Source organism: Lissotriton vulgaris, chromosome 10 (assembly GCF_964263255.1).
Source record: "Lissotriton vulgaris chromosome 10, aLisVul1.2, whole genome shotgun sequence".
Lineage (NCBI taxonomy): Eukaryota > Metazoa > Chordata > Amphibia > Caudata > Salamandridae > Lissotriton > Lissotriton vulgaris.
Window position 1 is genome coordinate 30,234,480 of NC_141698.1, and position 21,222 is coordinate 30,255,701.

Sequence of the window (21,222 nt, forward strand, 5' to 3'; positions counted from 1 at the left end):
GAAGATTTTCTCCGGGATATTGGCCACTAGGATGGCCAGAATTATTAAAACAATTATACACCCGGATCAGAGAGGGTTTATACCAGGGAGGCAGCTCAATGAGCTTACTTTCCAGGTAATCGGAGCAATCGACTACGCGGAGGAAAAGAAGTTGCCACTTACCATCATTGCAATCGATGCCGTTAAGGCATTTGATCAGGTTAATTGAGTGTATCTCTGAGAGACCATGAATAAGTTTGGCTTCCCAAAATTTTTTATTGGAGCAGTTAAAGCTCTCTATTTGAACCCTAGGGCGGTATCTCTGGGAGACCATGAATAAGTTTGGCTTCCCAAACTTTTTTATTGGAGCAGTTAAATCTCTCTATTTGAACCCTAGGGCGAAATTCCTAGTCAATTGTGCCCTAACTGGGTGGTTTAGTATTCTTAGAGGTACCAGGCAGGGGTGTCACCTGTCCCCTCTATTGTTTAATGTATATATCGAACCCTTTGTTTGTACACTTAGAATGGATCGTAACATCACACCTTTTAAAAGTGCGGATTTAGAGCTTAAAACTGCTCTATATGCAGATGACCTTCTTTTGTACACCTCGAATCATACAGTTGCAATCCCACGGCTATTCGAACTGGCTGAGGAATTCGGTAGAATCTCTGGTTATAAAAGCAACAGAGAGAAACCGAGATAATGGGTTGGAATAGTTTAGGCACCATACAGGGGGCCGGAGAACAGATGAGATACCTAGGAATCTATTTAACCCAGAAATTGATAGATATACCTAAGATAAGCTGGCAGAAGGTATCCAAGGAGGTGTGCAAGTTATTGTTGATATGGGGGAGTCTACCACTGAATATTTATGGGAGAGTCAATCTCGTAAAAATGACGATCCTGCCAAAATAACCTTCCTGTTCAATACAATTCCACTACCCTTCAATTCTAAGGATATCGCCAGTCTTCAAGGGAAGATTGGTTGCTTTATATGGGCAACAAAAACATCGAAGAATAGCCTGGAAGAAATTAAGGAGAGGTTTGAAGTTAGGGGGTTCGGCCTTACTCGATTTACTTTCTTATTGTCACGCCTTCCATTTTAAGAATTTTAGGATATTAGCCAATAAACTAGACTCTTCCTCGGAGGGTCGCTTATTTAGGCCAATGCTACATGATGTGCCGTAGGGACAGGAATTTTTTCTTTTTAAATTTGGTGACCCCAAGTTTTACAAAAAAGTACGTCTCAAGATCCTGCTGGCTGCTCTCAAGAATTGGGGCTATATCAGGAGGGTCCTGGGGATATCATATTACACCTTACAAGCTCCGATCTGGGACTCACCCGGCACTCCTGATTGCTTCTTGGATCAACTGTGTTGGCCGCTTAAATTAGCTGGTATCATGGTGTGGGGCGACCTTTGTAAAAACTCACAGCTTATGAATTGGTAGTCCCTTTCCAACTTGACGAATGGGACTCTTACAAGATTTAAGTTCTACCAGCTCTCTGCCTGGCGGGCAACACAGTCCTGGGGTAATGAAGAAGATAGTTTGCCCCTCACTTCCATTTCCAGAGCGGGCCAATGGAAACGTGAGATCTCCTTCTGGTATAGGGCCCTTACTGAAGCAGGTAACTGTTTGGACTCCGAGTTGGAGAATCTCTGGGGTAATGTTCTTACAGACAATCGAGAGGAGGTACGGAGAATCTGGTGCGACTCCTTCACCATGTCCCAGACAGTGGTTAAACCCGCGAATCTTAGGAGGAATCACCTTTATACTGTTTATAGAGTGTATTGGACTCCGACTAAATTATCCAAGGTAACCACAAGGATATACTATTGCCCCAGATGTAAACACCAGGCTGCGGACGACCAACATATGTTTATGGGTTGCCCGAGGATTGCTCCGTATTGGGCTGCAGTATGTGGCTTTCTGGAGGAGGTCCTATTAAAGCTAATTGAAGTCAGTACCAGATTGGTTTTCTTTGGTCTTCCGCCAGACTACTGTATAAGTACTCCCGCTTCAAAATTTCTGTTCTATGTAATAGTCATTGCCAGAAGGGAGATTTGTAGGGCATAGAAATCGGAGGCCCAGCCTACATTTGCTGACTGTCTTCAAAACATCATTATGACTAGCCAGTCAGATATGGCCTGCGATGAATCTAGTATTAATAAGATCTGGGCAGCTCTAGAGACCTGAAGGAAGAAGTAACATCGGTCCTATGATTATGCCAGAGGATTGTTGTCCGGTCCTCCCTAGTAACCTGTGGTTTGTTTAGCCGGGGGAACAGGAGTGGGACCAGGAGACAGCCTTACCTCTGAGCGAAATCTGTATGCCCGGCACAGACATCCAGGGTGGCTATTGTATATGTCTGTGTGGAAGGCGCAGAGGGGCCCCATCTAGAGTTTATCTGTTCTGGTGGCATGTATGAGGACAAAAGAAAGAAGAAAAAAAACAATGTTGCACATTCTAATAGTAATTGATAACGTTGGGACAATGTATTTAGTGATGAAGATCTTAAAATTATACAAGATTTTCCCTACGTGGGAAGGAGCGAGTGGACTTGGTAGCATAACATGCCACATTTTAGCATAAGGGATAAATATACGTGGAACAGTTTTTTGGTGCCCAGATGTGAAATGAATCCACTAATGTTCGATCTAAGATAGGCTGTAGTGTTAACCAATTTTGGTTGGGTTTTTAGAGACGCATCTCATTTGATCTGACTGCTGAGATTAGGTGAGGCAGACATAGCTAGTGTATGAGTAGTAGAGTGGCTAGCACTATGAAAAGTTATAACCTGAATTTCTATGTATTGCAGTACAATGTTTTCCTAGATGTTATGAAGTTTGTCTAAAGAATGGGGTTATCCAGTGCTTAATTTGAGCTAGTGGTTGCAGGTGGGGCCCACCAGCACTCATTTTTTGGGGACCGGCACTTATTTTTACTCATTGGAATGTAATATAGAGTAAAAGACTGAATTTCCCAAAACGGGGAAAGAAAGAGGAATTAAAGATATAAATGTGACAGAGAGAAAGCAGGGATACAAAAGAACTTGCACAAGTGAGATAAAGGGATGAATGAAAGCGGCATGAGGAGGAATCAAGACTACACAGCCTTAGCAGTTGGCAACTCCAATATCAGTCCCACTGGCCATGATCTTCTGAGCAGAATGTTGGATCCGCGGCACTTATTATTTTGCAAATTAAGCACTGGCCCTTTATCGTAAACATAAATGACTGAAAAGTGCTAAATGTTTTATTTAAGCTTAATGCTTACCGAAGAAGGTAGCGTGAGTGGATATGGTGTGGGAGACCTTCAGCAAAATCAGCTACGTAGAGCTTATTTGATATCAGGCAATAAGACCGTGAGCATTTCCAACATATCCACGCTATTTTATACTGGGCCAGACACAATTGGTAGGCACAAGAGTGCTGGGGAAAGGGGTGCGGGGTGACTGAACATAAGAACAGTTACATGAGCTCAGTTCTGAAATTAATTCATGTGAATTGATGTGGTGCAAATCAAGAGAGACCAAGGACGCTCTCGACCACTACAGATGAATAACAAATGTATCTGTCACTCAGCCTCATCTGGTAGTAGTGGAAGGGGAAATTCGTTCAGTGTCTTTTTAAATCTCTCCACACTTATTCTCTAGGTTTCTGAGCGCTTGTGTTGGTAGCTCCATGATTATATATCTTTGACACCAGATCTCAGGGAGACTGAGAACAAAGCTGCATTTGAATGGAAACTTTCTCATTATCTCAGCCTTGATGGCATTAACTGTTGTGTCTCTCATCATCTGCTGAATGTCCACACAGGCTTCCACTTTAGATTTGTGTTGTATGCCATGTATGGACACCCTGCAACTTGTTTCTGTGTTACTTTCCATTTTCCTTTTTATTTACTTGTTTATAGAATGTTACTTTTGGTCTGAAGCTGACACATCCTAGCACACAATGAAAGAGAAGATAATGAAAGGATCATTTAAAAACTATAAAATGTTCACAAACACCTACTAAAGACACTCCAGCCTGAATATCAAAGTCCATATTTAATGCAGAGATGAGACAAACTGGTAATACAGTAACACTTTTATTGTTGCGTAGATTGAAATAAATAAAAAGGTTCAAAGAAATAAAAAATTCACATTTTGCAAATTTATCATTCTTCACTTGTTGATAGAAGTATAGGAACTATTCACCTTCGGTTTTCTAGGAGAAAGACAAATTTATTAAAGTATAAATTTGAATATTTATTTCCATAGTGACACAATGTGAGTTATTACTGACAGCATCAAGCAAGCATTTTACTAAAAATAAGTTGAATCTTTCAAGGGAGCAAAAAACCTATGGAAAGAAAGTATTAACCCACAAACCGCATTGTATTTTTCTAAAATGAACACTGATCAAACGCGACTCATTACTTTTACCAGACTTATAGTCAGAACATTTTAGAATTGGCAGCCTTGTATATCTAGTCATTATGACGGCAATATCAATCGATGAGTATCGCTACAGGCGGTCACCGTCAAGAACAAGTATGTCTTTTTCTCAAAAAATAGGCTTTTATGTTTATGGGGATTAAGAATGTAGGTCTTATCCTTCAAAGTATACATTTGTGGCACGGAGGTAAATTTCTTTCCCTCACCTGCCACTAATGAATTTTCTTTTACATCGGTAGAACATTTTGTGTTATGATTCACACATAAATATAAATTCCATTCACTGTGAAAGTGCAGGAGCAGCTGAAAGAACACCTAAGAGGGATATACCATCTAAAAAAAGTCATTTTGAAACCACCTTAATTGTGAAGTCCAAGTAGAGCTGCAATTTTCTGATCTTTCCTGACTGGACTACTGAAGTGCCATCTAGCTGGCCATTCCTTCGCGCCTCTCGACGTCTCGATCAATGTATTCAAACTTTGAACCTCTACTGAACTCCAGCTTATATTGACTTTGTACATAACAATTGCTTGGAATTATTTCCAAGTATTTCCTCCATACACAAATTTTCAACTCAGTAGACAAACTCTTCTCAAGGTCCTAAAAGCTGACAGCTAGATCCAAAACTCTTTTTCTACGTAGAGTCTTTTGCTGCAAGCTTAAAAAGGCACAGAGCTAACCTTCTCCAGTAGTGCTACAATCTGTCGAAATTCCACCCTCTCCATAGCTTTGCCTGATCCCCGAATTACAAAAGCGAAATTCAATTAAACTTTTCCTTGAGTTTCCAGTCTGCACTGGCTCCACTGGTTCCCATCCTTCTGTAAGTCTACCTCACTCTTTTTAATCCGTCCACTGCAACTTCAAATTCGTTAAAGTGCTCCAAAGCAGGTACACAGTATGATGTTGGCAAAGTTAAAAACTAAACTTAAAATCGTGATTATGACGTCTGTTTGATTTAGCTTACCTTGCTCCCAACGTCACGACTCTTGATCCTGAGTTTATTCACTTGGGATTCAGCAATGTCTGCTCTCTCCCCTGCTTCCTCAAGTTCATGTTGCACTTTCCTGAATCGAGTCAGATGTGCATTAGCTTGTTCCTCCTAATGGGACGAAAACAACAAAATAAAAGTCACCTGCATGTAATGAATTTGAAGACCTACCCTAGCTGCTCAATGCCAATTATGAACAGGATCGTTTTCTATTGCTGTTGTAAAAACGCATCCTAACATACTTCATATCCTATCCCCTTTAACATTTGTGTTTGTGCACATAAAAGGTGTGTATAGGTGGTGGGAATTCTGGTCCACTCATCTAAATGGTATAAAACCAGACGTTTTTCTTTGACACCACATGTGATTAGAATGCAAACAGCGTCAAGTACCAAGATTTGGCCCTGATGCAAGCTGTAAGTGAATAGAAAATCATTCACCTAATCTGAACTTGAAACTGCTGGACCTCGTCATTCTTAAGCGCGTATCTGAATGAACTATTCTAATCCAGAAGTAAATGGCCCACATTTGTTCCGCGCATGTTGTGCCAGCCAAGACTAACCGTGTTCCTTATCTGCCATTACATTATGTGTAACTCCACTGAACCTGTCCCTTCACACGTGTGCCTTTGCATGGCAAACCAATTGAAAAGTTTTCAATTGATTAGATCAATACTTCCAGCTACCATCTGGGCTAGTGGAAATCCAGACTCGCGTCTGGACCACTCAGAGGCTCCTCTTTTATTTTAATTTAAAAATATATATTTTTATTATATTTTCTTACAACAAATAATTTTTAAAACGCTACATAGGTTAACCGAAACCCCCGGGTTTCGGTGGCACTCAGATGCATAGGAAACATCAAGTGACTGTGTCAGCCTTAAGTCAGAATGAAGTTGGTAAATACTCAGATCGGAAAATGGCACAATTCCATCTCTAGACCCACAAAGATCACAGCCATTCCAGGGACTCTCCTACCCCATGGCTCCCCTCCATCACTCCCCATCTTCCTCAGACCAACGATCCCATAGCTTTACGAGCTTCCGGAGTCAACCCTGTGGGCAGGAGATCAGCCACTCTTCCTGCCTACAGCACTCCATATTGCATTCCCAATCTCTCAATGTCAGAATATGTGCAGAATCCCAATAACGTATCACATCCCTCCATGGAAAGATTGTATACCTAACTTGGGTCACCTCTCCCCAGACTCCCAGGCAGACCAACGAGGAGTGAGCTCCAGCAATTACCCCAGCACCCCAGAGTGCCTAAGTTGAACCCCTTCCTAGATGGCCTTTACTCTTGTGCACCCCCAAAGTGTACGGAGCAGCATTTCCCGCTGTCGAAAGCCCCTCAGGCAGCGAGCCAGTCTCATCTCTCATAACACAGAGCCTTATGCACGTAAACTATGCCCAGTGCAACAGCTTTGACTAAATGAGCTGGAGCCCCACCTGGATGGCAACTTCCCTGGGGTATTTACAGGCCTCCTCCCACTAAATGTCCTCCGTTATACCCAGGTCTTCCTCTCTTTATCACAGCCTCTGTAACGGGGCCTGACCATTCATGAGGAGTGATTAATACAGTTGTGAAATAGCATGTCTACAAAAAGTGGGGAGACCAGTGCCCAATACTCCAATGAGCTCTCGTCCGCCAGGTCCTGAGTGCATTTGATCTGCTGTGTCAAGATAGACGTAATCTGTAGATCTCGTAAAAAATGCCTCCCCACCCCGGCATACCATACAGCCTTTGGAAGTTTGAGCACATCAGCTTTCCCTCCCCTCCCCAGAGACCATCCACTTTTGAGATGCCAATCATATTGCCGCGCCTGTGGCTCAACAGTCTTTGGACCTCTGCCAACGCACCTAAGTCTGAATGCGATGTCTCCAGTGCTCATCGACCAGCTGATCTCATTCCAGGAGAGGATTCCAAGATTGGTGCCCCTGGCTAGTTGTTGAGAACCCATCTGTACCACTGTCTGTGAGTAATCTGAGTATTCCAAATTCCCCCATTTGCCACTTTAATCCCACTCCCACTATAGAAGCTGCAGCTCCCTTAAACTGTCCCCTCTAACCCCCTCCCTGCCACCTCGTGCTGCAAGTATTGAATGAGCCATCCCTCAATGCTCAAGGCACCTGTCGCCCTCCCCCAACTTTGGGTTTTGTTGTAGCACCATAACTCGTCCAGTAGGAGTTATGGTCCCTGCTGGTTCAGACTCCACCCAGAGCACAGCCAGCCTGCTCATATCACAACCCCGCAGCCCTGAATTCCAGCGGGGTCCCATAGGCATCCCCCATCAGATGGCCCATCAGGCGACCTTATTTGTTGTCATTGTGTGACCATCGAGAGGTCCACTTTCTCAACGTCTGCCCTGGAGCTAGTCGATCCATCTTCAGATAGCCCCAGATTCCTAGCAAAGGCCACAGAGGGCTGCAGGAGGCCACGTTGTAGCTCCACAACCATCTTGTCCTTGTCTCTCTCCTTTCATGCCTCAGCCTTGGTGGGGTCACCCTTGAGCCCCGACATGGACGCTGTCGTGGCTGTTGAGTCTGCCACCAGGTGAGCGCTCTTCAGCATGGCCCTGCGGCATTAGGTGGCCCTGCCTCGCCAGCCAGTCCCACACCTCCTTTGCCTCCCTTAAGAAATGGACTGATGTGCCCACTATCACCCAGACATGGTCAGAAACAGAAAGGCATATTTGAAATTGGGATGCCACAGATGTTTCTTGACAAACAAAAAGGACTCACATTTATATTGGACTGAAGTCGAATAATCTGAGTAGATACTCATTGGGCTGTCCGTAACTAGCCAGGTCACATGAACTGGTGCAAAGTGTAGGATGTTGTCCCTAAAATTTAGCAAGCCAGCCACTATTAGTCTGGTTATCATTCCAAATGCCGGGGACCGATCCAACACCCTATGCACCCTCTCCACAGAGAACAATGTTGTCACCCTTCCCCCTAGACCTCGGAAGACAGCCATTGCTCTACAAAGAGTTACCTCAAGGGTCCCTCAGCCTAATCTGTGACCCCCACCAAATGCATATTGTTAAGGCAGGTGCGCCCCTCAGCATCTTCCACCTTGGCTGATAGGACTTTTATCTCCCTCTGCAGCCTGGTCAACCTGTTCTCATGGTCCATCACAGCTGGTTGGAGCTGGGCCATAGTCGACTCTGCATCAGTGACCCTATCGGCCAGGGTAAATAGATCCGCATCAATCACCACTGCCTCTATTTTATGCCCTGGTACCTCCTTCATGTCTAGGATGGCTGCCAGGATCATGGCTGTGTGGGCTTCAAGTCCATTATGGCTCCCACCGGAGCGTGGCCCTCCATGGCCTCCTTCAGGGGCATGGTGCCCCCCCCCCCCTGTTTATTGTGCACCTTTGTAGGGGCCAGCAGGGCCATGATTATCCATCGGCTCCCTCACCAGCAGCCATATGTCTGGCCCTGCAACCCTGGCCAGACCGGGGAGGGATTCATTGCCAAGTCACTTCTTGCCCCACTGAGGGCCCGCTTCTCCGTCTGGCGCACCAACAAATCTAACAGAGATCTGAGCTGCTGATGTCTCTGCAGGGCCCACTCCTTGGCCCGCTACACCAGAAGAGGAGTGGTGGTTTCCGATGGCATTGGCCCCAGCCGGCAACAGAGGCATTGCATCTCATAGTTGTGCCCACCCCCAGCCAAACTCAGCTCCCAAGGACTATTTTTGTCGTATCTTGGCTCACTCCGAGATCACTGGAACCCCGAAGAAGGCCGAGCCAAACAGGCCCATCTGCTGGGTCCACGCACCCTTGCCGGATTCCACGCACCTCTCTGTGCCCTCCAGTGCCTCTTTATGGTGTTGGCCCAGCACAGCCTCTGATACCACCGATCACTTTGCCACCTGGCCTGGCACACCTAGCTGGACGTGGCCCCCACTGTGTTCCATATCGGGCCCTCCAGCGCCCGCTGGCTCCTCAGTGTCATCTGGCACTTCTCCGGGCTGTCAGCCATCAGCAGCTGTGGAGAGAGCTCCACCACGGCCAAGCTCACCACACTAGCAGCCTGCTGCAGGTGACTCCTGGCATTTAGCCTCTAAGCCCGTCTTGGGTTCCACAGCTCCTCAGGGTCATCCCCAACACATCCAGGTCCCTAATTAGCTACACAGGGGCATGGGGCTGGGGTAAATGGCTCAGGATACTCACACCAGCGGACCAGTGCCTTCGGAGCATCGGGCTATGTGTCAAACTACATTGACACATTGGCCACACACCCGCACGAGGCTCCTCTAATCAAAAGTTCCTACATGCCCAGCTGTCTGGCTAAGGGTACAAACTAGAGTGCCCTTCCTATTATCAGAATCTGTTTGGCAATTCATAAAAATAAGTGACGGCGCATTGCTTTAATCATGGACTGTTATGATAGTTTGTTCTCCTAGAGGAGAATTTCTTTTCAATATATTTTAAGAATTATCAGCTCTGCTTTTCAACATTGCTATTGCATAGTGTGGCAGTTAGATTCTTATCACATATTGTTTGTATAATCACAGTGTTATAGAAAGAAAGTCATTTTGTGAACCAGTATCTCTTTGTTTATGTGTGCATAGGTGCCTGTTTCACATAAACAGTATGTTTAAAAATATTTTTTAACTTACTGATTCCTCAACTTGTCTCTTGTAGGCTTTGACCTTTAATTGCAATTTGTCTGCTAGGTCCTGGAGTCTTAGTACATTTTTCTTATCTTCTTCAGACTTTAAGTGAAAGAAAAATACACATCATCAGTGCAGTCTTTGGTTGTACTTTAAATGACCACTGTCTGGTAAACTTAGAAGCAAATGTTGACTATGATGTAGACGATGTTTACTTTGATGAGAACATCAGTATGGGTGAAGATGTACAGTAATTAGGTGCAAAGCAATCTAGAGAAATTGTAGTGTTTAGATTTCTGATAGTATTATGCTGATATGCATGTTCTGCATGTTCTTGATGTTCTTGGGTGTTGCAAAACTTTCAGTTAGGTTATCAAGAACACATAAAGATGGTAGACTATAATAGCTTCTGAGACACACTGGGCATGTCTTCTGGTGTGAGCGGATGTAGTTGTCCAAGGCACCTTAAGTGAATCGAGGACTTAGAGAGGCTGTACTTAAAAGGTAGTACTTTTTACATTATAAAAAGCATTACTCAGAGGAGCTAAAAGAAAAGCTAATCTGTAAACGAAGGGAATGAGAGATACAGTCAAGTTAAACTTCATGGAGAAAAGCCAATTATGTATGACTATAACAAAATTCGTTATCAAAAAAGGGGGGAAATACTAGATGGGCTTTTGATACTAGGTCCAGCGTACTTGCCCTAAACACAGTGAAACAAAAAATGGTACACAGTTCCTAGGTGAAGTAATTTTCACCACAATGATCCAAGACAATATAGTCTTTCAAAGACTGGGAAGAAAACAGGGGTCGTATAGACTAGAGGAGAAAGGGAATTCCTCCTCTCGGAACTAGGGCTCTCACACACAGAGCAAGCTAGGTGTCATGCTTCATCATATGAGCCTTCTCCTCGTTGGGCCGGCTCTGCAATTCCCAACCGGCACCCTTAAAGGGGCTCTTTGCCGGAGATCTTTTGTTTCTTGCCGAAAGGGTGCAGTGGGGGCGAGGGGCCTAGGTAAGTGTAGAGGAGTGTGGTGTGATTTTAAAATAGGTCAGGGATTCCTCTGGAAAACGTTATTCTGTTGGGTACCCTGCCTAAAGTAAAAAGCTACGGGAGGGGTAATGTGTTCTGTTAACTATGTGACAGAATGTCTACTCCCAGATGGTCGACATGTTTCTCGCCTTGTGATTGTCAAAGTCAGATCAGTGGCGATTCTTCAGGACCGTGCATAAAACAATTAGTGAAAAAACATCCTATCTACATATAAAAAAGTGGTAAGTATAACAAAATTCGAACAGTAAATGCACAAATACCTGATATGTCAGTTCCTTAACTCGCCTCTCGTACTTGCGGACACCCTTAATGGCTTCTACCCCACGTTTCTGTTCAGCTTCCAGCTCGTTCTCCAGTTCATGGACCTGAAGTTGGAATTGATATGGTTATATTATTCCCTCACTGACCCTTACCTCCAGACCCTAACAATTTGCACTCTGCTGTGTAACTCACTCTGCTCTCCAGTTTTTGGAGCTGCTTCTTCCCTCCTTTCATCGCGAGCTGCTCAGCCTCATCCAGGCGATGCTGTAGGTCCTTCACGGTCTGCTCCAGGTTCTTCTTCATTCTCTCAAGATGGGCGCTTGTGTCTTGTTCCTTCTTCAGCTCTTCAGCCATCAAAGCAGCCTTCATGAAAGCATAAAAATGAGACTTACTATAGAACACAACAGATTCTTTTGATTCACACTCTTCTAATGAATCAAATTAACTACAAATAGTCATAAAATCCATATAGGTACGGTGGGAGTAAGCAAAGGTTTTATTTGACTGATCTTTTAAAATTAAAATTTTTATTTTTTGCAATAACCAGTCACAAGTGTACATGTATATTGTTTTGTGATAATTCAAAATAAATATGTACGTAATTCCTTAGTTTCAATAAGGAACCTACATCGGTAATGGCCTTCTTGGCTTTTTCTTCAGCATTCCTGGCTTCCTGGATGGCTTCCTCTACTTCACTCTGGAGCTGGCTGCTGTCACTCTCAAGCTTCTTTTTGGTGTTGATCAAACTTGTATTCTTAAAAAGAAAGAAACATACATTCAACATTAACCTGTGAGCAACTGGAAAACCACCAAGTTCATGATTGGTTTCAAACCACACTATACCTGACAGGAATGTCATGTGCTATGTTCTCTTTGCACCCTTTATAAGACCCCGTTGTTCGTAATAGGATATTTATATATCATGAAATGCAAGGCCAGAAAAAAAGGTTCTACCTGAGAATGGAGGAGCTGCAAACGTTCACTGGCATCAAGAAGTTCTTGTTCAGCAGATTTACGAGATCGTTCTGTCTGTTCAAGAGCAGCTCTTAGCTCTTCAATTTCTGCCTGCTGCAGATTGTTTCTACGTTCAATGACAGCCACCTGCTCCTTCAGGTCTTCTTGTCCCCTAGTAGCATCATCAAGATGTAATTGGGCATCCTATAAAAAAATAACCATGTTATGACTTACCTATCTTTACCCAAAAAGAAAAGTAGAACACTACTTGTCTCCTGTTATTATCAAAGTACCTTGAGCTGACCCTGTACATTCCTGAGCTGCTTCTGTGCTTCTGCAGCCTGGCGGTTGGCATGGCTGAGCTGAATCTCTATTTCATTCAGATCTCCTTCCATTTTCTTCTTTACCCTCAGGGCATCATTCCTGCTTCTGATCTCAGAATCCAGTGTGCTCTGCAGAGAATCTACAGCCCTCTGGTTGTTCCTCTTCAGCTGCTCAATCTCCTCATCTTTCTCTGCCACCTTCCTGTCGACCTCACCCTTGATCTGGTTCAGCTCCAGTTGGATGCGAAGGATCTTAGCTTCTTCATGTTCCAATGATCCCTTTCATAACATACAAATAAAGTTTGAAGACCATTTAATCATTACTCAGACTCACCAATTCAACTGAATGTTTTTATTGTTATTAACATGTCTCTTTTACATACTTCTGCTTCTTCCAGGGCTGTTTGAAAGTCACTCTTTTCTTGCTCAACCTGTTTTTTTGCTTTTTCCAGTTCATGAATACACTTTCCAGTTTCTCCAATCTGTTCAGTAAGATCTGAGATCTCCTCTGGAAAGGATGTAGATATACAATGAATGTAGCATAATTTCTAAAGAAATATGTATTAACCATTGAATAAGCGATATAAAAGACATCTTTAATTAGATTAATTTGTATGAGAGATTGCTGTACTGACTTTCCCCTACATAGAATTTGTTAATTAATCATTTCTCTTTGTATATTAGAAATTAAATTGTTTGTACTGTGAGATTTTCAGCTGATTTCTAGGCCATTATAAATAGTTTGACGTTTCCCATTTGTAGTTTTGATAAGTAGCCTTCTGTAATTATTTTGGGGTTGACCTTTAAGTCTTGTCAAGTGGTCTCCAGAAAACTAGTGGCTTTTTTCCCATGCTTATTTTACACTATCTCTAGTTAACTTTCAACCCAGTGTCTTTTTACAGGTTTATTTTACACTCTCTCTAGTTAACCTACCATTATTTAGCTTATCGCAAACTATAGTCTTTTGATTCATTTCTGCTTCAAATAATACAGTCAACTGTGCACAAGCCTCAGAGTCACTAGCCTCTTATTCTGTCTTAAAAGTTACCTCTTTGTTCAAATCACAGCCCTACAGAATTTACTTCATTCAACCATGGAGCCATCATTTAAATGGTCCACAACAATTTTCAGAAAAGTCTCTGAAATTTCATAGAGAGAGTTTGTTACAATGGCAGCCAGTCTGACTTAGAAGCATCTTTCATTGCTGACTTAGATGAACAAAAAATGTTGGGCAGTTTTCTATCACAATTCTAGAACAGACTTAAACCAAAGATAGCATCATTGATGATTAAAAGAAACTTAAGTGCGATACATCTATAGTTCAGGTGTTGCTATTTCTCAAATGAACAATAATGTTACAATCGAAAAAAGATTTTGTATTTTAAAACAGGCATCTTAATCCCTCATAAATCACAAATATTTTTGACCATTATGTTAACAAAATTTTAGTGAGAGATTAAGCTTGGCGAAATTGTAAACAGCTACCATGTATTTGTATCTTGAGTAACCTGAGCTTCATTAGCATATACTGAGAAACTTACGTTGCAGGTTCTTGTTTTCACGTTTAAAGGTTTCAAGGTGATCCAGAGACTCCTCATACGCATTCTTCATCTTGAACAGTTCAGTACTCAAGGAGCGGGTATCCTTCAGCGTGGCTTCTAATTCAGCCTGGCCTTCCTCATACTTTTGTTTCCAGTCTGCAAGAACCTGTTAAAAAATGATGCAGCACACTTAGTAAAACTGCACAAAGTACATCAAATGCTTTCTGTGAATGTTTGTGTCAAGTGTTACCTTATCGAAGTTCCTCTGTTTCTTGTCAAGAGCTGCAGCAGCACTGTTAGCTCTCTCGACATCGACCATGAAGTCCTCTACTTCAGACTGTAGTCTCTGCTTGGTCTTTTCCAGAGATGCACACTTGGAGTTCACAGCTTCAACCTGTTCCTCAGCATCCTGAAGTCTCTGAGCCAGCTTTTTCCTAGATATTTGCAAGAACCAGATTATTATACAGTGGAAATGACTCAACTATTTCACATCAACATATATTGGCTTATTGAACTCAGCATACTTGGCCTCTTCCAGTTCCTCAGTCCGCTGAATGGCATCAGTTTCATACTTGGTCCTCCACTGGGCAACTTCCCCATTGGCTTTGGACAGAGCACGCTGGAGCTCAGCTTTAGCTTCTTGTTCTTCTTCATATTGCTCACGGAGCAAATCACAATCATGCCGAGCAGATTGCAACGCGTGTGCCAAGGCATTCTTTGCCTGTAAGTAGATGAAAATGTAAATACACCTTCACAGTATTAATGTTGTATGACACAGCATTTCAGTATGAAAGAGTAGAAGTGTGGTGCTGTTTTTGAATGACATTGGTTCAACAATAAGTGCATTATTTTGTTAGGTTATGTACAATTGTAGAGCGCACTATCACCCAGGAGGGTATCCTAGCGCTAAGCAGGTGTGAGCCTAGCCAAACCTCAGGCCTAGAGGGGACTATTCGAAAAGCCAGGACTTCAGCTTCCTGTAAAGTTCAAAAAGTGGGGAGGAGTATCTTCAGTGTAGTAGCTTGTTGTTCCACGCTTTAGGATCAATGTAAGAGAGGGCTTGACTGCCAGGTCTGCTTTCCCTATAAGTAGGATGTATGCAAGTAGGGGAGCGGATGTGTTTGGCAGGTTTGTGAAAGCAAATGCGATTGTTGTCGTTGGTGTAGGAGAGGACTTTGATGTTGTGAGAGTGGATGATGCTGGCTAGAGGGATCGTGTATGCGTTGAAGAGGGTCGGGCTCAGGTAGGATCCTTGCACAACTTACCAGATGAGGTTGCATGCATTTGAGGTGGTATGATTGCAGGCAGACTCGCTGGGCCCCTCTAGTGAAGAAAGAGCAAAACCCTTGGAGTGTGTGTCCCTGGATCCTGATGTCATATGAGCGTTGGATGAAAATAGTGTGGGAGACTGTGTCAAATGCTGCAGAAATGTCCAGACTCTTGCGGTCCTGACTAATGCGGATCATGTATCAAGGAGCAGTCATATAGAGCAATGCATTTCTGTATGTGATGATCTGGTGTGACAGAAGTATATGTAAACAAACTTAAATACTTCAGATTTCAGTGACTTGATATGATTTTTTTCATGGGCCATTATTTGTTTTGAAAAAAAGTCTTTATGTTGAGCTCAGGCTTAAGAGAGGTTTTAACGAAATATGGACACAGATAGCAGTGACTATGCCTATATTGATTTGCTAATGTGCCTTTACTGTAATTGTGAGCTTTTGCTTATCCTGGGTGTACAGATTACTATCATGCCTTCATTAGCTCGAGGAGATCATACTGGTCAAATACCCTCTCAGCTGTGTCAATTTGAGAGAACTAAGATATGCGGCCAAGTTGCTTCTGCCATAATGCGTTTTGGTATACCCTGTTACAGAACAGTATAATTTCCTAAAAATGTCAATAACCTATGGGTTCTTGTCTTGGCACCAGTTTTTATCCCTAAAAGGTTTTCCTGTCACCACCTCTCTTGACATGACCTGTCATCAAGCTCTAGCCGGCTTGTGTTTCCAGGTAGAAAGTTTGAAAGACTTCGGCCAGTGGTGTCAGAGATCTTTCTCCCAGGGTATATCAGTTGTTGACTAATTTTGTATGTTTTCTATCTGAACTGAGAGCCCTGTGAAGCCACTTCACTTTGCTGTCTTACAGGAATCACACAAACTCATCCACTCTATTTGGGTTGGCTTCCGTAACTGCACGAAAACGTAGTTTGCATTCCATTGCCTGAACTGACGCGGATGAAAAGGCGGTGATGCTTTGAAAGGGACGTATGCATGTTCTTGAGCTCTATTGATATTGTGTCTAAGTTTCCCCTTAAGCTACTATTACCATAAAATGCATCTCGTTCATTTCAAATGCTGTTTCTGTCAGCAAACTGTGGTCTTCAATATTCTGTGAAGACATTTGCTTGGGGCAGAGTTTTAAGAGTCGAAAATAAGGTACCTTTGTTTCCTCTTCCAGCTGTCTCTTCAGCTCTTCTGTCTGCTGAGTGAAGGCTTGTTTGCCTCTAGAGAGTTGGGAGATCAACGATTCCTTTTCATCCAGCTGGCGAGAGAGTTCACCTTTAACAAACAAGCAAGCTATGTAAGTACCTTTCATGTAATTTTTTATTGCTTTCCTGACATATTTGTGTTTCTTCTTGGGAATCCTTTCCTGAGGTTGTGCATATGCAGTGATTATCACCTCACACCAAGAGTGTGAAACTTTGTTTGACGAATCCACAATCATAAGGAATGCATTACATTAAAGAAAATTGTGAGGTGCTTTGAGAAGAATGCAATCAGTCATGCATAGTGAAACAGGGTATCCATATTGCTAAATACTCCTTTACGAATCTTGTAAGGATTACTCTATAACTTTAAGGATATGTGCTATAGATCAACAAACATTTGTGTTAAAATTCGTACCATTTTCTGTCTGGAAGCGTGCCTTCTGAGTGGTGAGGTCATTAATAAGACGCTGATGCTCGTCGTCTTTAGCTTTAACCTCACTAAGTTGGTCTTCTAAAAGCCGACTAACCTTCTCAAGGTTGGCCTTTAAAAAAGATCGCATTGGTATTATAATCCATAACTGAATGAAACTTCATTATCAGAAGATTGCAATCTAATGTCTCACCTTAGACTTGGAAACATTCTCCATGTTGCTGGCAAGGTCATCGATTTCCATTTTGTATTCACTCTTTTCTTTCTCCAGCTTTTGCTTGACCCGCTGTAGATTGTCGATCTGTTCCCCAAGTTCTGCAACACTGTCTGCATGCTTCTTGCGAAAGGCAGCAGCAGTTGCTTCATGCTGTAGAGTGGACTCTTCTAGATCTCGCCTCATTTTCTGGAACTCTGCTTCACGCTTCTTGTTCATTTCAATCTGGGCTGAAGTGGCTCCACCAGCTTCTTCCAGTCTTTCACTGATTTCTTCAAGTTCCCTGGAGAGATCAGCCCTCAGTTTCTCCACCTTTGCCCGAGCTGCACGCTCAGCTTCAATTTCCTCCTCCAGTTCTTCAATACGAGCCTCAAATATTCAAATATTAAATGTTATCAATGGCATTCTAATGATAACAATATGCATTTCTGCCATGCTAATTAACTTAATGAAGTACATCTATTAAATGTAAGTACCTGAAGCTCTTTGATTTTTTTCTGCAGCTGGGCTCCAAGAGATTGTTCATCTTCAATCTTGCTCTGAAATTGATTTATTTCAAAGTCTTTCCTGTTTTTGTGGAAAATGTGGTGTTATTTTCAAGTAATTTATGTAAGCGTAGGATTTTGTCAGTAGAGCTTTGGGTCTATTGGTTTGAACATAACAACATTTACTTTATTAACACAAAATAAAATACAAAATAGGAAAAGAATAATAATACACTAAAACACTACATAACTTCATTGCATATAAACCGAATTGATGCTTGCTTCAACCATCACCCACTAACCCTGCTTCTGCTTTGCCCCCACTTCCTGTGGTCTCTGGCAGCTAGTGTATTGCCTCCTTTACTTCTTTGGTGCCTTCACTGAATTCTTTCTCACCTTGCAGTCTTTGGGCCCCATCCTTTCACCCTGTGTAGTCTATAGCTCTCTCCTCCTTCTGATCTGCCACTCCCTTTTCTTTCTTTGTGCCATGTGTGCCAGGTTAGCCCTCATTACATACAGACTGGTAATGACGCTGGAAATTTCAGGTCAGTAGCTACAGTTACAAACCTTAATAATACCCCATTACAGGCTGGACCCTGATGTTCCACGTAGAAATGGGTAAAACCAGGTGAATTTGATTTAACTCCATGCGCGCTAGCGGAATTCCGCTCCTGCGCTGAGTTTTTGTAAATCGCACTTTACGTGACGAGCTGGGCTCGTCATCAGCGTGCGAGGAGGCTACGCCATGACGAGCCCAGCTCGTCATCAGCCTGGAAGGGGTTAAAACACCTATACCCCTGTTTATTCTTCACTCCTTACCGCATTTTTGCCAAGGAATTCCAGCTTCTTTGACCAGCTGAAGTCCTTAGGGGGAGATGTCAGTGCCCTTGGCATTACCATGTTACTCGTAATCCCAATGGTCCAGGTAACTCATGCTACCGGGCCCATCAGAGCTTACGAACAATATGAATAAGTGCCATTGTGTCAGTGTCAAAGGTAGCATGTTGTATTTTTCCCAGCATCTCTCCTTATCTGCCTATCCCCATCTCTTTTCCCCCACCCAAAATCCTCTTCTTAAACTATCCCCGAACGTTCCTGTATACTATGGCCCGCATGATGTTTCCGTGGCCACAGATTGATGTTATTGTGGTCCCCCTACCCCTCGCCTGCTGGTATGGTATGGTAAAAATATTTATACCGCGCACGGTCACCAAATGGTTTCATGACGCTCGTCTTTTGCTGTCGTCTTTTTTTCTGCAGCCTCCACATAGATTGTCCTTTGGTTTTTTTTTTACATTCTAACTGCAGCCATTTATGTGTCGAAGAAATGAAAATCACACCTAATGAATTAGATGGCATTCCAAGGTACATATATTGGATTGCAATCTAATTCACTCCAGTCAAACTCATTTCTTGCAGTGTAATCCCTTGTACATTTCCAACGGTCACTATCTGTTCTTCTGGCATCTTGAACATTTGCAAAACAAATATATATATATTTATAAAACATGAATTTAAACCACGTTCCTAGCCACAAGAGGACTATTCAATTAATTGAGACTATTCTCAAAGGAGTGGGACTCACACCCCAACAAATGACATTTTCTTTATCTTCGAGATGTGATAATCACACCCATCAACTGAGACTGTTCTTCCAAGTGTGAGAGACACAAGGTTAGCAGGATTCTGTTGCATCTTTAGGCCCTAATGCTACCCTTCTTTGTATATGGAGCATGCTGTTTTTGACTATGATCGTTTATCAGTCAGCTGTGCTCCATGGACTCCTCTTCTGGTGCCGTTCTTTCTCTTGTACCTTCCTCTCTCTTCCCTTAAGGGTGCTTCCCCTTCTGGTGTTTGTTGTTTTGCCCTGTGTTCTGTGCCCTGTGTAACCTTTCATCCATCTCAGTAAAGGCCCTCTTTTTGCCCGTGGCAGACCTCTGCCTCCCGAGTCCGGATTTTGTTGTGTTGGAAACAGACACATTCAAAAACACACAAGAAATAATATGTATACTTTTCATTAATGAGGTATTCTCGAAATTGATGTCTTCTAAATATGTGTACATTTGGTTTGAAAGTTACCTGTAATAACAAATAGTTTTTTAATAAAACAATTTATAAAAAGTTCGAAATATTCATCATTGAAACTGAAACAAAAACATGTTTTTAGAAATCAGGTTTTCTCTATTGACACTAACTTCTTCAGTTTTTCATCGCTTTGCTGCTTATCATTCTCAAGATCCATCGTTGTTTCCTGGGACAGCTTTAGGTCACCCTCAAGCTTCCTCTTGGCCCTCTCTAGGTCCATGCGAAGTTTCTTCTCTTGTTCCAAGGAGCCTTCAAGCTGTTAATGTTAAACATATCGGTTAATTGTTGCTATTCAAAAAAATTTCTTATCTTTAATACTAATTACTGATGAAAATGGCCACTCAGCTGGAGAGTTTTGAAAGAGATACACTTATTATTGGTAAATTCCATGTACTGGTTCAGCATTATAACAAGAAATGTGTTGAGGTTTTCTTTATTATTTCTCTTTTCATGGATACTTACATCATCTACTTGCTGTTCCAGCTTAGTTTTGGCTTTGGTCAGAGTACTGACTTTGTCTTCCTCTGCCTGTAGGTCATCCAGGGTCTGCTGATGGGCCTCCTGGAGAGCTTTCTTCTCCTTGGAAACCTTTGCAATGTTTTCATCTAGTACTGCCATTTCCTCTGTGAGGTTTTTCACCTAAATCACACAGATGAGTAGCTGTAATTTTATTTATTCTTCAATTTACTATGTTGATGCTTAGATTTAAATAGAACATCATCACATTACCTTATTCTCCGTGGCATGCTTTTCCTTCTCTACTTTGGCAAGAGTAAGCTCAAGGTCATCGATGTCTTTCTTCAGCTCAGAACATTCATCCTCCAGTTTCCTCTTCTTGGCTGTCAGCTCAGCATTACTTTCCTCTTCATCTTCAAGTCTTTCTGTCAGCTCTTTCACTTTACCTTCCAGTTGAATTTTATTTTTAATGAGACCTTCACATCGTTCTTCTGCATCTGCCATGTTTTCACTTTCCTAATTGAATATTACAATCAAACATGTTTCATTTATTTTTGTTTATAAAAACTTACTTAGTCATCATTGAAATTTATGAAATTTCACCTACCGACTGAACCTGTAATGCAAGATCATTTTTCTCCTGCATAAGGGAAACCATTTTCTCCTCCAGTTCCTTCTTCCTTGCTTCAGATTTGACCAGAGCTTCTTTTGTCTTTTCAAACTCTTCTTTCATGTTTGCCATTTCCTTTTCTGTTTCTGCACTCTGCAGAAGTGGCTTTATCTTAAAGTAAAGCTTCATCCATGGCCAGGTTTTGACATTCATGAATGACCTGATATTGTACTGGATGGTCATTATGGCTTCTCTGTTCAGGGTTGAAATAAAGAAGTAGTTAAA

The 21,222-nt window shown here is 42.4% G+C and overlaps 1 protein-coding gene across 1 annotated transcript in view; it reads right to left on the reverse strand.

Annotated features, from left to right (window-relative positions):
* Nucleotides 1-4,053: 4,053 nt before the first annotated feature.
* The window catches only part of LOC147684411 (myosin-4-like), a 50,601-nt gene continuing 33,432 nt past the window's right edge, over nt 4,054-21,222 (reverse strand). Inside the window, exons 21-40 of the mRNA XM_086940336.1 lie at nt 20,935-21,190; nt 20,601-20,843; nt 20,334-20,510; nt 19,982-20,127; nt 17,778-17,868; nt 17,281-17,670; nt 17,073-17,199; nt 16,609-16,727; nt 14,688-14,884; nt 14,414-14,597; nt 14,164-14,329; nt 13,006-13,130; nt 12,593-12,901; nt 12,300-12,503; nt 11,974-12,099; nt 11,538-11,708; nt 11,345-11,449; nt 10,037-10,132; nt 5,386-5,520; nt 4,054-4,191 (exon numbers count right to left, since the gene is read on the reverse strand). Coding sequence (XP_086796462.1) covers nt 4,174-4,191; nt 5,386-5,520; nt 10,037-10,132; nt 11,345-11,449; nt 11,538-11,708; nt 11,974-12,099; nt 12,300-12,503; nt 12,593-12,901; nt 13,006-13,130; nt 14,164-14,329; nt 14,414-14,597; nt 14,688-14,884; nt 16,609-16,727; nt 17,073-17,199; nt 17,281-17,670; nt 17,778-17,868; nt 19,982-20,127; nt 20,334-20,510; nt 20,601-20,843; nt 20,935-21,190 — 3,385 coding nt within the window. The 3' untranslated portion in view covers nt 4,054-4,173. The remainder of the gene's footprint in view (nt 4,192-5,385; nt 5,521-10,036; nt 10,133-11,344; nt 11,450-11,537; nt 11,709-11,973; nt 12,100-12,299; nt 12,504-12,592; nt 12,902-13,005; nt 13,131-14,163; nt 14,330-14,413; nt 14,598-14,687; nt 14,885-16,608; nt 16,728-17,072; nt 17,200-17,280; nt 17,671-17,777; nt 17,869-19,981; nt 20,128-20,333; nt 20,511-20,600; nt 20,844-20,934; nt 21,191-21,222) is intronic.